We start from the raw sequence: 19,694 nt of genomic DNA, 5'->3' as shown, positions 1-19,694 counted from the left end.
TGTTTAGTCTAAATTCTAATTAACTATTCTCATATTAACTCAAATGATATCTGCTGAGGCTGTTGATCAGTATCATGAAGGATTTCAGGAAACTTTACAGCGGAATATTGTACTAATGCAAGCCTAACACCGTACCGAAGTGCGAAATCATTTGGCACAACAACAATGGAACAGCTAACATTTCTCACTCTATTATAAAAAAAGAAAAAAAAAGACTGATTGTTGCATGGCTTGGCTTCTAACAGAATGCAGTTGTTTGATTGGTGTCATCAGTTGACTCCTCATTCACCAACCAATAACATATGCACTACTATAATAACCCCTTGAAACCCAATATTCAAAATACTTTTCAGTTAAACAGTAGGTAACAAAAAAAAATTGGATGGCAGGAAAGATTGAGAGACAATATTTATACACCTATTGTTTGAATTTCCACAGAACTAGTGAACAAACAAGAACATTTACCAATGACTCAAGGAACATGAAGCATAGCAGTTGCCAACAATATTGACTCTAATGTAGAAAAGAATAAAAGTATTTTGCCTTTATTTATTTGATTGTAAAGGATAATCTGATACACAGAGAATAGAAGGGAGACAAGATTGTAGGCAACAAAAATACATATTGAAAAATAGGAATGTTTCTTTTCACAAGACCCCTTTCCATACAAAACTAAAATTATTTTTTAATTTTCATCACATGAAAATATAGATTTGTCTTTATACATAGCATCTCAGTTACTTTTGCCACAGTGTACTGCATGTCACATGACCATTAAACGTTCAATTCATTACGCTTGTGGAATGATGTTCCCTCATTTTTCAGATGTTGTCACAGTAATCTATTTTTTAAAACTAGATATTTAATAAATAACATTTGTCTTTTTGATGCTGGAATTCATGCACCAGGTCTACAGAACCGCCATACCTATATATTGTTTTAATAAATCAAATGCCTTGATTCTATTAATAAAACACACTTGCTTTCACCTTATCTCACTGTGAATTGGGTGTTTTGCAAGGCTTCTAGTATTGGTCATAGTTTGACAAATCTTAGGCAAGCCAGATTTAGGCAGTTGACACTTGAGAGGTAGTTCACCCAAAAAGAATTCTCACCATCATGTCGTTCCAAACCTGTATGACCTTCTTGCTTCTGTGGAACACAAAAGAATATATTTTGAAAATGTTTAAGCGGTTTTTTATCCATACAATGAAAGCTAAAATAGTTCTGGACCCCACTGACTTTCATTATATGGAAAAAAAAAACAGTTTACGCACTTTTCTTAAGTATTCAGCAGAAGAAAGTTATGCATGTTTAGAACAACATGAGGGTGAGTAAATAAAACTATGGCTGAACTATCCCTTTAAACAAAAGCTGAGGTGGTGGATTTCACTCATCCATCTGGTATCTGGCCAACCCCGTTAGCATGTCACAGTTACTTGTTTAGCACACATGGAAGCTCAATACAGGGGTTCAGGTGTTAAACAGTCACATGACCTTGTCCTGACAACACCTCCACTGACATGAACCACAAAGTTGTTGAAACTAAGTTGCAATTGCTTGCTTTAGTAAGCCATTTCAAATTATACAGTCATTTCCCCATTTAGATTTTATAGACCAACTGTAAAGCATGTGTGTGTGCCACATTTAATACTGGACACCTTACAGACTAAAGGGAACCATGTATGGACAACGACACCACAGTGACCATGCAAAAAACTATATATAAACACTCAACAAACACCATTACAATTATCACCACACATGCATACACCCAAAACCACCTCTTCATCTCTCTCTCTGCTCAGTAAAAATAGACTATTTTATGCTCTTAATGTATCTGTGAACAAGAGCAGAGATCTGATGTACACTAATCCTCTCATGTTTAAAGGGTCAGTGAGGACAATTTAATGAGTTACGGTACATTGTAAAGCATTTCCTGCATAAACAGGAAATTATGCCACTGATATGAATACAACAGATAGGATATGGCATACTGAGAGTACAAGTCGATTAAAAAAAAAAAAACGTTAAAACCCTTTAAGCGTTAGAATTAAACCTACTGACACATCGGCAACAACAAGACGCAAGATGCCGTTAAAGCTAAAACGATACTGACTCAACGATGAGGTGAATGAACTACAGTACATATATACTCATGCGACTGCAACAGAACAAATCCAATCCAGTGTACTGAGATCAGTGTCTGGCTTCACATTCAGAATCAGCCTGAGAGAGAGCGAGAGAAAGAGGCAAAGATAAAACTAGTCAAGAGATCCGCTCATGAGCACAAACTACACAGGTGTTCCCTCTCTCAGGAAGATGAATCTGCATGGGTTTCACAGCCTTGCATAGTATCTCTGATTGCGGGGGACTCTCATAACAGACAGACAGACAGACACACACACACAAACACATAAATCGAGGCTTTCGGGGTGGATGCGGCTATTTGAAGGCTGACTTCAACTCTTTGAAAGCGGCTTGTCTTTGTTTCCTCTCTTCCGCCTGACGCTTCTTCTCCTCCTGCTCATTACGGATTTCCGCCTCAAACCGGTTTGATTCATTAATGGCCTGAACCTGTCACAGAGGAAAATATACATTTTAGGTGATCTTAAATAGATTTTTCTTATCAGTGGCATTCAATGCAACTCATCTAGGCAGGAAATTGAAGTCATTATTAAAACACAGAGCTCTAAGATGGGTTTGATATTATAAATTAATTTGCTGAGGGGTTTTTTTGTGCTAAGGGGTGAAAATAAAGGTATTAAATGTCATGATTTTTTACTTTTGCCTCAAAGAATGTTTTGGCTCCCTTCACTCCCTCAGTTGACACGTCAATCTCCGACAAACATGCCAAGACGTGAAGTCCGCTGTCCTCTGCCAGCTCTCCTGCTGCTGCTTTTCTGAAGATAAGGAGAAACTAAAGAAAAGGATTGAGGTGATTAATGTGGGGCATGTTCACCACAGAAAATAGTAGTTTCATGTGAAGTACAGCTCTTCATACTGTACTTTTTGCTGTGAAATACGGCTAAATCTGCAATCAACTGTTTTGACACACAGGAGCATTTACCTCTCTGAAACTGAGTTTTCCATCCAAGTCTTCGTCTACTTCTTTGATCATGTTCTTCAGGCCCAGGTGAGTCTGAGGTGCTCCGAGTTTCTCCATCATCAGCTTCAGCTCCATCAGATCGATGTAGTTATCCTTCTCTGAATCATACCTGCGCACACACAAGAAACCAAATTATTGAAGCAGAAATATCATGGAAAATAAAAATATATGCAGATGCACTATGTTTCTGAAAGGATCTGCCCATTTCATCACTGGTGATATTATTGCAATGCCTCCAATGATCAATAGAGTGCAGTGCTGAAGAATAACTGGCCCCTAGCTTAGTAGGAAAACTTGTCCGTCCGAAATCGCCTCCTATACCCTTAAATAGTGCTCTATTTAAGGGCACAGCCATTTGTAGTGGTGTCGAACTTTATGTCCGTAAAACGACTCGATGAGCTACCATAAAGTGCATGCTCTCGCTTTCATTACTGCTGTGACCAGTAACGTCAGGCCTATCGCTCCGGAGACTGTAAGCTGGATCACGAACAGTTGCTACAGATCCATCCTCGAGTAACAACGAGAGTAAATGACGACTGCTATGTTCATTCTTACATCCAACAACAAAACACCTTAATTGCTTAGGAGACATTCTTGTCTACAGTTGCTTCAGCGTCGAAACACTGGCGGACTGTGTTTAGCTCACTCAGGGTGGGTCTATGCTCATACGGCAGTGTCAATCAACAGTTGTGGGAGGGGCTTGTGCAAAAGTACGTCACATTGCCCCGAATATGAGAACGGGTTGTTCTGAGACAGTGCTTAAGAAAAAAAAGCACTGGGTGGATTTTTATCATTATAGGGTGGTTGTGTACACACACTGCCAACACACTTTTATGTTCAAACACCATGTAAAAGTGAATTTTGCATAATAGGTGCCCTTTAAGGACTAGTATGACCAACTTGCAGTAAGTTAGGAAATATCAGTCTTACATTTTGGTATCAAATTAGACCAATCTACGGTTTTATGTACCAGAAGTTATGAACTTGATGTCATGATCACTAACTTGATGTCTAACTTGTAAGACTAGTCTTAGCAGTTTATGCAGCCGGCCCTAGTACAACCAGTCTTGTTTTCACTTATGTACAATTAGATATGGCATCTACCCTGAGTAATATACATTACGCTCTAAACCTTACAAGAAATAATTAAAGCTGACCTGCCAGCATCAATATCATTAGTCAGAGCAGAAGTGTTTATTAACAGTCACACATTTATTATACCTGATGCTGAGATCATCTTAATGTCTCCCGTGCATTTTTAATAAACAGCTTATGAGCTGTTGGTAATTTATTGAGTTAATAGCAATCAAAGACATCAGTGTGTACATTTGGCAGCATTAAAATTTGTGAACTTTAAACACAAAGTCTGCAGACTAAACATAAGCTAAAAACATTCAGTCATTTCTCGTTGATCTTAAATCTCTCTCACAAACGAACACACTTCCTGTGGTACAGCAGAGATGTGATCGCTTATGACTTATAAAACAAGAGACATTAATATCTGCCTCCTCTTGTTTTATATCTATACAGAGAAGGTGTGCTGAACTGATCCACATTTGCACATTTTCAGGTGCAAAGGTCAGAAAATTGTATGTTGGTGGTGGGTGAGTGGTAATGCAGCAATGTGTTAGTGAGGAAGGTCTAGTCAGTCTCAATCATTATGTATTAGACCACTTCCTCCACACGTCCACACACAAGCAGAAACACGCATATTGCCCAAAGATGAGGTTTTACGTTTCCATGGCAACATGGCCATTTTATTAAAAGTAGAGGCCAATGTATTTTTGGATGAGGCTCTTATCAACTATTTGAAAAATCTTCTTCCTCTGATTCTCACTTCCTTTTTATTTTGTTCTTCCTTCTTCCCTGAAAGTATCCTAAGATCACTTTACAATGTGTTTTGGACATCTATATTTTGGACAAATATAAAATGAAGCAAGAGATATTAGACGTAAAGTAAAAGATATTACATTAAAATAAGAGATATTAAAATTAAATAAATATTCTGACCCATTTCTTTCTGGATTCTGGTGATGAGTTTATCTCCCTCATTAACTCCTAGGCAATCCCAGCATGCACCCTGCTCATGAATATGGAGTGTGTCCATCTGCCCCAAAGACATGGCTATTGTATTCCTGTCTACCGATACGAGACACCCTGCTGATGCCAAGTCTCTCTCACACACATAACTCCTCATTAACCCTGTATCACAAACTAATTGACATCTTCCTATCAGTAATTCAAAGGCCAAAAGAGTCTGTTCATGTTCTGGGGCACAAAATCTCTTCAATTAACTCTTCATGCTGTGGCATCTGACACATTGGGCTAACCTTGATCACAGGGCTCTGAAAAATGCTGTTTGATGAGCATCTGAGCCATTGTGAAGGACTTGTGTTTCTCTGTGAATGCTGCTATCGTGGGTTTGGGTAAGGATTACAGTACAGCAGCAGTTAAACACACTAATGTGATTTCAAGGCAAGCAAGATTGAGTTGGCGGTTTATTTTTAAAAGGCAAAATCAGATCACTTTGGAAACCGGGCAACCAGTGTCCATAGTGGTTTTAAATCAATAATTTACGTCCGCATACGGTTAGTCTGTTTAACAAAAGAAAGGTCAAGCATGCCCAGTGCGATTAAAGGTCAGCTGTAATTTAAATCCACCATGTTTAATTATGCAGTCAAACCTCAATGCCTGAAATCACATGCGCTTACTTTTTGAAAACCTCGTCATGCTCTTCAATGACCAAGATTTGCCAAAGATTACTGCCATTGTGCATAAGAAATGTTTTTTTGAAAATTCCGCTTTGCCATTAAATGTATAAATTACATTTAATATTAGCCTATATTGTTTTATAAATAGATTGAGAGATATATATATATATATATATATATATACTACAAAACAGTTCTGATCCAATTAATCAGCCTTGGTGAGCATGAAAGACACCATTTTAATTTTTAATCGACACCAAATTTGTATATCATTTCCTATTTGTTTTCTCCATTTAAAAAATAACTCAGTCTTAAGCCTTGAACCTAAGCAATAAGCTCTGAGATAAATCACATTACAATATTTGATTACAATTGTTCCATGAACAGTTTGGAGTTATCAAAGGGTTACAAAACAAAAATAAAAACTTCTGATCTAGGTTTATCTTAGTTTGTGACTTGGAGTCAGATTTTTTTACCACTTGATCTTACACAATCTAACCATGTGTTTTGATGCATGTCACAGGCCATTAACAGCTCCAAAGTGCTAAAAACCCAACACGATAAAACAGTAACGGTTCAGCTGGTTGGACAAATCTGAGACAGATTATTTCTAACCAAACGCAGCTTTTACAATCTATATGGACATGCAGAGCAGATGCTGCCCAAGTGCCGAAATAAAGAAATTTTCCCCTTTTCGTCACCAAGTGCAACTTGTGAAAGATCAACATTTTTGCCCAAATAAGTCTTTAACTTGAATACCTCAAACTAAAGATGATTAAGGAAGCAAATGCAATCAGCACTTCCTTATAACCATGAGAAAGATGAACAGATTCAGACTTCCTTCTGCCTTAGCAAAAAGGTTTGTCTCATTTGATTGGCTTTGCTAATAGCTGTATTTGAACCCTGAGTGAATTCACATGCTGTTGTTGGAAAGAAATCAAGTTTGATGAGTAATTATAAAGTAAGTCAAGAGAAGAAACACAAAAGCTAGCATGTAGCTACATTTGTGCTCTGTGTATTTAAAAAGTCCTCTTTCAAGAAATCTTGAAACACTTCTCCATGCAAGTCTGAACTTGAATGCAAGCTAAGGAATTTTTTTCTTGCTCTTTAAAAAGGTAAATGTTTAAACATGCAACATTTTCCCTGTGGAGTGTTGGAGTTGAGCACAGGGACTTCAGCTATTGTGGGTTTAGCTCGGGTACTGCTGACTGCTCCTGAAGACGGACACAAATGTGCTGAATGTATCCTGCTTACTTGACATGACACATTGTAGAAAAACAACGACTTCGTCAGAAACCAAGTGAGAGAGAATGAGGAACAGGAAATGCATGAATAGTCTCGTGAGAGCTTCGATCTGTTATTTCAGCACTGACCCCAGAAAAACTTAATTGCTGCACTTCCAAATTCCTTCTCAAAATTAATTTACAAAGTATGTGTTCAAAACGAACACATCAGTTGAGCCATCCAAAAGCAGACATCTGACTTAAAGACAATCATTTTGAAATGGGCAACTTAATGGACACTTTAAACCAATGACATTAGCATCAGTTCTTCAGATGGACAACTCAAAGACTGTAAATATAACAAGACAGTTCACTCAAATTACAATGAATGGGAAAAAGTGCAGCATGAAAAAAAAGAAGAAAAAAAAAGGAAAAAAAAAATAGAACAATCAGTCATTTGTTAAGTCACTGCATCACTACAACTGTCCTTTAGACTGGTTCTGGTTCCCATAAAAACAGATTTGTCACCTAGGATTGCTATTTGAGCATAGGAAACAAATTATGGGACAGTTGATATCATATTTTGTTGCTGCTTCAAAATATGTTATTTAAATGCAAGTTTGACAAGCTGATTCTAGAATTTATCCATTCAAGTAGACAGGTGTGTGTCTTGCATGATGCCCAAAATAGCTGCATGGAACCATTGCAAATATGGCCACAGAGTGAAATGACTTTCCCTGACATGGACTTTGACAACAGCTAATATTTAGTCGACTAATAGGGGGCAGCCCTATACATAATGGTAAAAAAACAAAACAAAAATGGATTGATTTGATTATTCTAACAAATAATTTTAATCTGCCATAATTTCTATTAGCACTACAATCACCAGAACCAATTTGAATATTGAACATTAATTTGACAGTTTAGTTTAGTCTACAACAATAACTAAGATGTATTTATTTAATTTTTGAAGAAGGAAGGTATCCTTATTATATTATCACAATTTTTTTACAACTTTTTATTTTTCTGTAAAATTCAATGTAAGGTACTGCAAGACTTTCATAAGATAACAGCTTGTCTGATACATCAGCAATAGCTGCTAAGTTGGCATTGGTTAATAAAATTTTTAGTTTCATTTTCACCTATCAACATGGTAACATCTACACATACTGGTATCTTTAAAAACTTGTGTGTGTGTGTAATGATGCTGTACTAAAACTCTGAAAGCTTGTGGTAGGACTGAATACAGCTGAGGTTAAATGGGGCGTAGTAGTGAAAGTTTAGTAGTGAAAAACATTTTAGCAAAACTGTCGATTCTAGCCCCTGTGTACTAAAATACCACCAGTAAAATTCATGCAGACTTGTTACTTAAAGCAACCATTGGAGCTAAATGGATTGTGCATTGTGGACTTTGAAAGCAACTGTTTGTCAGAATGTGAGGCATGTAACAGGATTTGGGATTAAGCAATTGGCAAAATTTACTAAAATGCTGCCTGATGCTAGCCTTAATACTCATGCCTGTCAGAACGGTCATACTTTAATGCATGCCTATAGCTACTGCTGATTTAATTATGAAAATGTCTGATTAAATTTGAGTGGAATTATGTCTTGGAGCTAAAAAGAGACAGCAGTATTCCAGGCTGCAGCTTAAGGTGGTCTGAAGGACAGTAGCATTTTCTTGTATATCAGCACATCATGGACAAAACTTCATACTGCACTATGACGCACAAGGAGTTACCAACCAACTCTTTTCCATCCTCCCTCCCTTTTCTATCTCTCTTTTCTGCCAATCTTCTTAATCCCAGGTTGCCAAGCAACAGCTAATGGGAGAAGTCATTGGGGAAACCGTCACAAACACAATCAATTCGAAGCACATTCTTTATAATGGCCCAGCGTAACAGGCGTGATCAATCAGGACCACACACGCATAAAAAGTTTGTTTGAGCATTTTACATCCACTTCACATCTGTGCAGCGTGTGTGTGATGACATCATTCACGCTCAATTTAATTTCTGGAGATGGGATGGGATGAGGGAATGGTTCGGAGAGAGACACACAACAGCAAGCCTCAGCATAAGAGAGAGAATGAAATCAAGGTCAATAACATTAACATATGATTCGAGAATTTAAACTTCCCCATTATCAGGAACAACTTGATATGCAAATCTGAAATGAACAACCTACACAAAATCATTTCTAAAAGACTGTAACCTATGAAAGGGAAGATACAAACACTTTTCTGAAATGTGATCAGCTAGTTCATGTTCTTATGCGAGACTTACTTGGCAAAGAATAGTTGAAACCACAGCAATTGTTACCCTTTATCTTGATTTATAAAAAATTAAGCTAAATGCATTACTCAAAAAACACAAAGACCTGTTAGAGAATACATTTCTGCTTTCAAAGCAGAAGCTGACAGCTTTCTGTTCATATTTCTCCAGAACATGACCTTGCCACCACCATCCGACCCACTTAAATCCCCATGTTTTCCCATGAATTAGCGGAGATCAATAGCATTCAAGGCTCTTCACGCACTTGAGATTCTTTCACAAATGGTTGCTTTGAAACTTCTACAATCAAGAATATTGACAGCAAAATGTTTCAGACCATTTTCAGCTTCTCCACTTGAACCGGAGACTGTAAAATTTAATTATAAAATGAAGATGATCCAGAGGCTTCTCAATTCTGAAATTCAATCCAGCTCGCAATTCAAAGACGACATGCTAAAAGCATGAAGGTTTACATTTTGTCAAGATGGATCATTATCCACCCACTCCATAGATGGCAGTTACTGCAGTGCAATACTGATTAACATACAGACAACCAAAAAATAAGCTGAACCGAACCTGCTTGATGCTTGAACCTCATTGGGTCTTGTGGAGGCTCAAAAGTGCTGCGTAACACACAAGAATGAACCCTATTGATTATCGCATTTCAAGCGAACATGCTTGAACTTCCGTTTATCATAACTGATGTGTGCGTTGATAAATGTTTATATGTGAATAAAACACTAAATTAAATCTGTTCAGCGTATAAAGCGATCGTGTCTCTTTGGACTAAACTGCTCAATTCATATGGATTAGTTTAACGATCTCTTTATGAACTTCTTGAAGCGTCAAAGTGGTAGTTGCGTAGCGGTCAATGGAGGGACAGAAATCATTCAGATAAAAAAAAAACATCTTTATTTGTGTTCTGAAGATGACTGAAAGAACGACATGAGGGTGAGTAATTAATGACAGGATTTGAATTATTGGGTGAACAGGGTTGCCCCGATTAAAGATTTTTCTAGTCGACTAGTAGTGATTAATTTAAGCCATTAGTAGCCTAGTCGCACGTTTATGGTTGGTATTACTTAAATTATTTAAATTGAGTGATGGCATTGGAAAAAGAGTTTCAGGCCTGAGAAAGAATATTATAGGTAACATTGCTAACATTGTTCTACATTACAGAGAAATAGTAAGGCAAAACAACAATAGTATAGAGAGAAAAGTTAAACGTTATGCAGTGAGCGCGGTAATAATTTAGCTTCCACACTCCGCACGAACACTTGGATATGCACCTAATAATAGCGCACATTTATCTAGGTTAACGTTAAGAGCGAATGGCCATGTAAAGGGGCTAGCGTTATGCCTGGTACAGTGTATGATTTTGGGCTGTCCCAGCCAAAAGATCATCAATCGTGGCGATTTCTGTGATCGTGGCTCCTCAACGGTGTGGTGGTCCTACAAGGTACAGTTAGAGAGGTTCAAAGATGGCCATTGTCAAACTACTGACCTCAAGCTACGTTTGCAAAATTGGCATGCCAAGTTGGCCTCTTTTCTCAAGCCATTTCCTATTTTGCTTCCTTCTCTTTTTGTCAACGCATATAATAACCACAATTGCGATCTTGCTCTATTTGTTCAACACTCGCGCATGCTGATGACATTTTATTCTTCTATACTAACTTGCATCGTAGCCTTCGATTCAATAGGTGTCAACAGTGTGATTTGTAATGATCTTATAGGATTGCTAAAACTCACAATCTGTCGCAGGCATTAGGCTACTTCTTACGCGTTTCAATTATGTTTGAAATTGATGAATGATAGGAGAATATTTGGATTTCCTGCCCGACATAATTACCGCATGGACCAGCCGTTTCAACGATTTGTCACAGACTGTGTGAGTCGCCAATTCCTGCAGAGTTTATTCCTGTGTGACTAACCGACTAATTAATATTTTGTTGACTAAGCCTCTTCTTGTCGACTAATGTTCAGGGGGAAGCCCTACCTAAGTACGTTTCTGTGACTGCACAAAGCTCATGAATATTTAATGAGGTAAGCACTGATGCAGTTTTTGGTTGCAGGCTCTGCATTTTCCACCGCTGTAGCTGATCGCAGGCAGCACTAACCTTGATCTGTCGGGATTATAGACCAGGTGACTAACCATTAGTCCTTAAGCAGAATCCTTCACGGATCAGCCAATGGCCACACAATCCCGGAGGTTATTTATAGTGAGCGAAGAGTGCAAAGCATGAACATAAAACATCACAAACAGAAATAACAGGGAGGACTGGCCTGGTGGGACAAGAACTTCCTGATGATGTGCTGAGGTTACATAATATGGCCTTTCTGGAAACATAACAGCTAAACTAATGCACTTCCTGCTGCCCAAATGAGTCATCATGAGCATGTGATGACTGTGTGTGAAAGCCAAATAATGGTGTGCGTCTAAATAAACCTTACACCTACACAATTACCAGCAACTTTTGAAGAAAATACACCCCTTGCGCTTCTGGCGTCTGTCTTTTATACTACATATTGCTGTTAAATTGAATGAAGCAAACCAATAGGGAACCCAATTAAAAGTTTTAGAGACTCCAATTCAAGACTTGTGTATGGTTTGAGTGATCACTTGCTATCTGTCTTAAATATATGAAGTGACCAAGTGTAAATACCCTCCCTATAATATCTTATTTGCTGAGACAGCGTGCATTGATTGGCTTCCTTTTCTCTCTTAACTTTGTCTTATCCTCTTAGGTCACTGTGTCAGTTGGATTTGGCAGCGTGCAGGAGATTTTGTGGATAAATTCCTTGGCTTTATTTAATGCATCTACATCATAAAGCACAACAACATCCTGCCATCCAAACTGAACAACTGCGCTAAGGTTTTTTTCTTCCAAACATACAGGATATTCAGAGATGAGGAAATGGGTGATTTAGAGAATAATCACATCATTCTGTTCTCTGCAGGGAGAAAGGCAAAACCATTTAAGGACTTGGCAAATAAATGAGCTTGAGGGTGAAGTGTTCATTGCATTCTGCTATAATACATTATGCATGACTACAATGAGTTTATGATGGCCGCCAATGAGAAACAAGCTATATTTCTCCTACTGACAACTCACTCCTACACCTCTGTGCCCTGCAGATATGTTATGGCTTACGTGTCTAAACATTCCTAAATGTTTAGAGGTTATCTTTTCTAGGAAATATGGCCTGGAGAAAAGCGTACAAGGAAAAAAAGAGGGCATGCAGAAAGAGGAAGAGCACCGAGTTATCGTCGGCTTCCTTCATTACTAGAGGCGACTCCGCAGGAACACGCCGCATAGGGCTAAAGCTTCTCGCTCATATGTAGGCACAGCATGGGGCCTGCACACATAATCTCTCAGCCAATTAGGGCACCCTGCCATTCACATGATCAGAGACAGTATTACCAATGAGCGGGGGGATAAGAAGGGTTGGAGTTCATCTGTTTGAAGTATCTAAGATAGCTGTCCCTGAAAATATCACACAACTGCATGCAGAAGTGGAATGGATTTTCATTTACTGGTAAAAAAATCAATCGTTTTAAAGATTTTTTTGGCATTACAACATTATAATCGGCAGTATGAAATATTCATATTGAGATTTGTGTTGTTTATTTAAAGGCGTTTATAAAGATTAGACGATGGTAATCAAAATGTAAAAAAGGGGAAATGTGCATGTACATTAAATATTAAATATTAGTCAATGAGGGTATGCATGCACTAATGTCACTTTATGCTGGCACGTGCCCCGTGAGTGCCAAAGCATCTTGCAACACGACTGGCGCTATTAAATAAAATAAATTGACCGACCCTTTGGTCATACTTCAAGACTAGATTTTTTGGCTAAATTAAAGTGACGAGGAAATATTCTGGTCGTTTCAATATATTTTGTTTAAACTTGTATTACTCATCATTATGGATGTTTTTCAATGTGTCAATTCAAATGTAGTATTTTTTTGTTTTGTTTTTACAGGTATTTCCCCTGGGATTTAGTGAGTTTGAAGTGAAAGTATCTGATGAACGTACAGTATACTAAGTGCGGAGAGAATTCAATCAATATTTTTATCTCATTTTTGACAGAGGTGGCTTTTAGAGGCTTTTGCATAGGAGGTCTTCATATATATATATATATATATATATATATATATATATATATATATATATATATATATATATATATATATATATATATATATATATATAGGCTATAGCCTATATTAGGACATTTCCTAATATGGTAATGTTATTGAATTATTAGTGTTTTAAAAAAAAGAAAGATGAAATTAATGATGAATTAGATGAAAGTAATGGAAAAAGGGGGAAATGAACATGAACAATTAATTATCCAATATTAGCAGATATACATTTAATACAAACTAATGCTGAAAAACGAAAAGCAGACAATAACCTATATGGTACTGATATATTGTGGATTCCTAGTAAATATATAAATTTTAGTCAGATGGGAGTTTGATTGCTGTATCTGATGTAAACAAAAAAAAATCTTGGTGAGGTGAAAATACACAGAAACTTCAAAAGACATGTTCAGACATGAATGAATTCCTCTGGTAAATAATCCTCAATGCTAAACTTGCATCTGCTCAAAATCAATCTTAAGACAGGGTTATGTTCTTTTATGAACTTTGTAGATGTTGTCACCTAAAGAGCAACAACCACAGAGGTTTCAGGTTCAATTCCTTGTACCTTTAAACAAAGCAGGTGCATTGGACAGCTCCTTTGTAGTATTGTAGTGTACTTAGCTAACCGTGAACAATACATGCATGTTTACATTATCATCAATTACCACAGATATGCAAAACATTTGGGCTGGAGCCCGTTTTTTTTATTCTGATAAAAATAGAAAATATGCAAATCACTACTTACTACAACCATACCAGAGATATATGACCTACGCAAAGCTTTAACAGTTTCACGTTAAGATTCCCTACAAAAACCACCCAGAAATGATGGGTTTGAATCCCTCTGAAAAGTGGCCTGAGGGCAAGGCAAGGCCTGCATTCCTCTTATCAGCTGGACTCTGGCCAGTCTGTGGCTGTTACGCAGTTTTCTTTCTCTCTCCCTGTTTTTTCTGCCTCCCTCTGCACAAAAGCAGTTAGAAAGTAACATGCACAGCAACTGAATCTTTAGAGCGTTTATTGAGTACTGAATGTGCCTACAGTATGTGAAGCAAAGCTAAGAATATCAGTATTAGTTTTTGGAAGGTGTAGTTTTTTTTTTGGATTATGAGATAATCAATGAGTTCTTATGACTGCGTACAGGCACATAAAGCAGTCCCAACCTGCCTCCTCAACGCCCATGTCTAATCCATGTTTCGTTATCAATATTCAGGGCTTCAGGCGACAGCACAAACATCTATTATATAGCTGGAAAGTAATAAATCAATTGAAGAGGTGCACAATCCTCTGTTGACAAACCTGTATGAAGCTAAACGACATGGAGAAGCAACTAAATGTCATGTTTACAAACCCCTTATCACAAGGATTCTTAAAGGGGAATAGACAATGAAAACCCCTTGCTAATGTTTAACCTGTGAAGTGACTACAGGCTTTGTTTCCTCTGTGACAAAGGGTGCTATGCACACTTCACACTCTCCTAAAGACGAAACCACCTCACCGGTCTTATTCAGCCCATATAAAGCCAAGGGCTACACCATCAAAGAGACCGAATGAAACTAATGCTATATCTCACCCTGGGCGAGGTCTTGCAAAGTGAGCTCAGCATTTGGCTGCACAAAGAACTCGTTTACAGACACAATAGAAAAGGTGATACTCTGAAACAATAGTCAATCTACAATTATTTAGCTTAAGAAAAAGCTCCAGCAAGCCTTTATCTACTTTTGAAACACCCATGTGGTTATCAAGAGGTAATGAAACCGTTGCGATAGACTGGTATCACATCTATTTTGCAACTAAATTAAACAGTTGAACAGTCATAATTAATTGTTCTCTATGCAGATTATTCTAAATCAATTTAAAGAGATAGTTCAACTAGAAACTAAATTTTGATCATCATTTACTCACCCTCATGTTATTCCAAACCTGTAAGTCTTTCTTTCTTCTGCAGGACACAAAATATTATATTTTGAAAAGGTTTCAGTTGTTATTGTCCATGGGGTCTAATGTTGTTTTGGACAATGTTGACTTTCAGTGTGTGGGCAATAAAAATAAAATACTGAGACACTTTTCAAAATATCTTCTTTTGTGTTCCATAGAAGAAAGTCATACAGGTTTGGAATGACATGAGGGGGAGCAAATGACCATTTTCATTTTTGGCTGAAGTATCAGAATCAATGTGCTTATTGATACCTAAAACTGAAATGAAAAATAAAGCTATATATATATAAATATATTAAAAAAACGAATTAAAAAAATAGCAGAAGGCCATAACTAATTTACTCAAATAAAAAATAAATAAAAAAAATGTTCAGCAAATTCTAAATATAAATAAATACTATAATATTATATACCGTAAAAAAAATATATATATATATATGACATTCTGATAAATGAAATTAATTTGTGACATTACGAAAAATGCTACACAGGCCAACTCATCTATATGCAAAGGGCTCCTCACAGATTTGGGCGGCCTGTTTTGGCTAATTTACAACAATGGTAGCTTTGTTTGATAGCAGAAATGGGGAGAGGAACCCATCACTTCCTCAGTGCACTAGTTTCTCAACCAGCCCCCTTTCTCACATCGCTGAGGTCTGTGTGAAACCGACCCTGCAGTCACAGCTTCGGACTGACCACTCCACCACAGAGAGCACAGGGGACACATTCCTGGAGCGACTCTCACGAAGATTCGGCTTCCCGTAGCTGCCTCTAGTTCCCAACATTCAGCTCAGAGGAGTTTCTTTTGTTTCTGCCAGTGAAATTAGCCTAACATGAAAGGCCCTGTGCCAACCCCATATGCAGCAGACAGCATTTACAAAAGCTCTGACAATACTTGCAAGTCGAACGTGGGGAAAATTCTTAAACTGCCTTCATTCATTAACCATAAAGGAAGAGAGCAGTCTCACTAAGAATCCGGCCAAGGTGGCAACAGAATTGTGTCATACTGGGCAGTCTAGACTGCACGGCATGCCTTTTCGTTAGAGACGCAATAAAACCTGACCATGACCTAAGGGACTTTCTCAACCCATGGTTCAAAGTCCTACATATATCTATGTGTGAAAGCATGTGGAATAAATGATACAGACTTGGGTGAGGCTGAGGTTATGATCCTTTCTTAGATGTGTGAAAGAGTTTCAGCCAAAACATTTGCTGCAGAATGGAGTAAACAGAGAGTGACAAAAGTAGCATAGATTAAAAAAACTAGACAGCTTGTTCCTGTTTAAACATTCAGTTTAGATTTAAATGGGACATAAATATGAGTGAAGACTTTAAAAGCATACTAAATAAATAATGTTGAAATATGAACTTCCATTTTAAAATGATACCTAAAACTAAACCAGAGGAAAAATTGTCATGTTACTTTTAGGGCATTTAGGGTCAATGAATTGGACAAATAAACGGATGGATAGACGATTAATTTTAGATAGATAGATAGATAGATAGATAGATAGATAGATAGATAGATAGATAGATAGATAGATAGATAGATAGATAGATAGATATGACATGCACATGTCATAGGTGACAGCAGCACTGCAGGTGACAGTTGGTATGAGTAACTTACTCTTTGAACATCTTCTCCATGTCTTTGATCTGCTTCCTCGAGAACTCCTTGAACTCGGTGTAGGGGTTGAACACCTTCATGCTGGGCTGCTGGTGTCCTCCGACGCCCTCGTTCAGCTCCCCGCGCCGCTGCAGTTTGGCTCCCAGCTCTGAATCCGCGCTGGCCGTGGCCGGTTTCTCGTGAGCTCCGTTCTCATGAGACCCGTCCAAAGCCACCGCGTCGTGGTCGCCGTCGTCCTCGATCTGCAGCCGACGGTTCAGCTTCGATGACAGCTCGTCCGTTGCCATTTCGTCTTATTCTGAAATCTAACGTTAACTATCTACGGGGCAAATACAGTGGGATAAAATGCTGCAAAGCGCGCAGTCCATATACAGGTTCAGTGGGTTAAATCCAAATTCAGATAAGCATTTGGTTAAATACGCTTTAAAATGCAAATCATTCGACTTATAACTGTGTGAAGGGATACGCGTCTAAAAACCCACTGATTCAAACGGACAGCGCTCGTGCGTATGATGACGCCTCCGTGATCGCTGACGGTGAAATAAGCTCGTGCGTATGCAACAACAAACCCGCTTCTTTACGCCACGCCTTTTAAAGAGACTCACCGGACACGAAAGACCACTAACAACACCCGTATGATACCTTTTGATATTACACAACAATATAATCTCACCGCATGTGTTTTTAGTTTCAGGTTGTTATAGGCTATAGTTATTTGAGACATGATGTCGTTTATTTGTCATTAATGTATTAATTACGGTATATTTGAGCGAACCAACTTCTTTTGTCAAATGTCAAACAATTCCAAAGCAATGTCTATAGACATTGAGCTGTTAAATCATGACATCAATTGTATAGACCAACACCACCCATAATTTATTATTAGATTTGGGCCTATTTTACTCCTTTTTTTTACCAACAACAAGTGGTTTAAACAAGGTAATGCTAAATATAGATTATTAGGCTACTAATGAAAGACTATCTTCTCAGTAGACCCACACGGAAGTTATGCCTGCAAAAAGATTTCCGCTGAATTTCCACAAAAGATTTCTGCTGAATTTCCACAAAACACTTGTCATTCAAGTTCTAATTCTTCACATTTTGCTTGTAGCCTACACATAGGCCTATTATTTAATTTATTATTTTTTAACATTAAATTAATGTTTTTGTTAATCTGACTATGTTGTCTATAAATAGGCTACTCCTATCTCTGTATATTATAGGGCCTATGTACTATGTTTAAATCAATTCCACATTATTCATTAGATATTTCCTTAAAATCAGTTCTGGGGGGAAAAACGGATCCAGCAGGTAAGGGATTGTGAGAAAAACATTCATGTGGGCTATAAAATATAAACATAATACATTGTTTATTTCACAAAAGCAGGAAATTGTGTTTATGTATGTGTTGCCAGTTCAGTGAGATATCAGCATTAGATCTGAAGACATCAGCTGAGTGACTAAAGGCTGATTCATGAAGCAGGAAGTCACACACACACACACACACACACACACACACACACGCACACACACACATCGGTCTCTATCTGAGACATCCCCTATCATAGAGGAGGGGCTGCTACCTGCATGCGTTCTCTCCTAATATGGAGAAAGACAGAATGAAATGTAGATTTCACCACAGAGAAAGAATTGTTTAGACCATCACACCTCTCTGAGGAGCTAAATGTGATTTGGCATGCTGTAATACCACCACAAAGTGAAAATCTTTCCTTTGTGTATTGAATCGTGAAAAACCAGTCTGCATTAAAAGGGCCAGTACTCATGGTTCCAGATGTCTGCTTTATAAACACACACTTTTTCCCCCAGAGAAGATTCAAATACATTATGAGAAGCATAAATCACTGGGGACTTCCTTTACTACTCGTTGGGAAGGCCTTTGCCTGAAGGAAATGTGAACTGTAATCCTTTCTGTACTCTTGTGGGATATATCTGGGACAAAATAAGCAAGGGAGTAGCAGAAACACACACAAAGGAATCTCCCGTTGTCTCTTTCTGAAATGCATCTTATTCAGCCCTCTTTGTGTTTTTAAGTATCTCTGACCAGTGTATGAATGAATAAAAAAGGAAATAAAAAGAAGATAAAATAAAAGAAGATTAATAAGACCATAAGGTGAAATTACTTGCAGTAATGCAAATCTCAAATTTTTTAGGTGCCTAAAATCCAAAAACGTAACATTCGTTTAGGTCATGGTAATTTCTGTACTCTGGAGTGTTGACTCATGAAAGTGACATCATTTTTTGACAATGACCTAGAAAAACAAGGTATCACAATTTAGCTAAGTTGCTGAGTTGGTGTGTGTGTTTATGTGTGTATTTTACAGATTGCACAGCTCTCAGCTATGTAGCGCTATAGCAGTAATTGAGCATCATGCTAGTGCGAGCTGTTTGAATCTGGTCTTTGGATGGTTGCCCAATCTCATAACAGTGCATTTTCTTTGTGTGAGAATAGAAACAGGAAGCCATGCCGAAAAAGGGAGGTTAACTTTTGGATAAAAAAGGAAATAGGCAAATATCCAACATAAATATGCATTGTTGTAAAATATTACAGCATTGTGTTCGACTAAAGTAGATTATCTCAAATATCTACGCCAGAAAATATGTATTTTTAATTTACTACCTAAATCATACATACATAACTTTTG

At 37.6% G+C, this 19,694-nt stretch overlaps 1 protein-coding gene across 1 annotated transcript; it reads right to left on the bottom strand.

Moving 5' to 3' along the window:
* Nucleotides 1-205: 205 nt before the first annotated feature.
* On the bottom strand, nt 206-17,643 carry efhd2 (EF-hand domain family, member D2). Its single transcript, XM_079638729.1, has 4 exons — nt 17,032-17,643; nt 3,071-3,218; nt 2,786-2,920; nt 206-2,577 (listed from the first exon to the last, which is right to left on the bottom strand). The coding sequence occupies exons 1-4, from the start codon at nt 17,316-17,318 to the stop codon at nt 2,446-2,448; spliced, it is 702 nt and encodes a 233-aa protein (XP_079494855.1). The 5' UTR covers nt 17,319-17,643; the 3' UTR covers nt 206-2,445.
* Nucleotides 17,644-19,694: the final 2,051 nt, after the last annotated feature.

Source organism: Phoxinus phoxinus (assembly GCF_949152265.1).
Source record: "Phoxinus phoxinus genome assembly, chromosome: 15".
Lineage (NCBI taxonomy): Eukaryota > Metazoa > Chordata > Actinopteri > Cypriniformes > Leuciscidae > Phoxinus > Phoxinus phoxinus.
This window is presented reverse-complemented; position numbering and strand designations above follow the sequence as displayed.

Excerpts from the sequence above, each read along its gene's own strand:
- efhd2 (XM_079638729.1), bottom strand. The coding sequence starts at position 17,318 with ATGGCAACGGACGAGCTGTCATCGAAGCTGAACCGTCGGCTGCAGATC. Across the intron at positions 3,219-17,031 it reads ATGGAGAAGATGTTCAAAGA|GTATGATTCAGAGAAGGATA; the intron begins GTAAGTTACTCA and ends GTGTGTGCGCAG. Across the intron at positions 2,578-2,785 it reads AAACATTCTTTGAGGCAAAA|GTTCAGGCCATTAATGAATC; the intron begins GTAAAAAATCAT and ends CCTCTGTGACAG.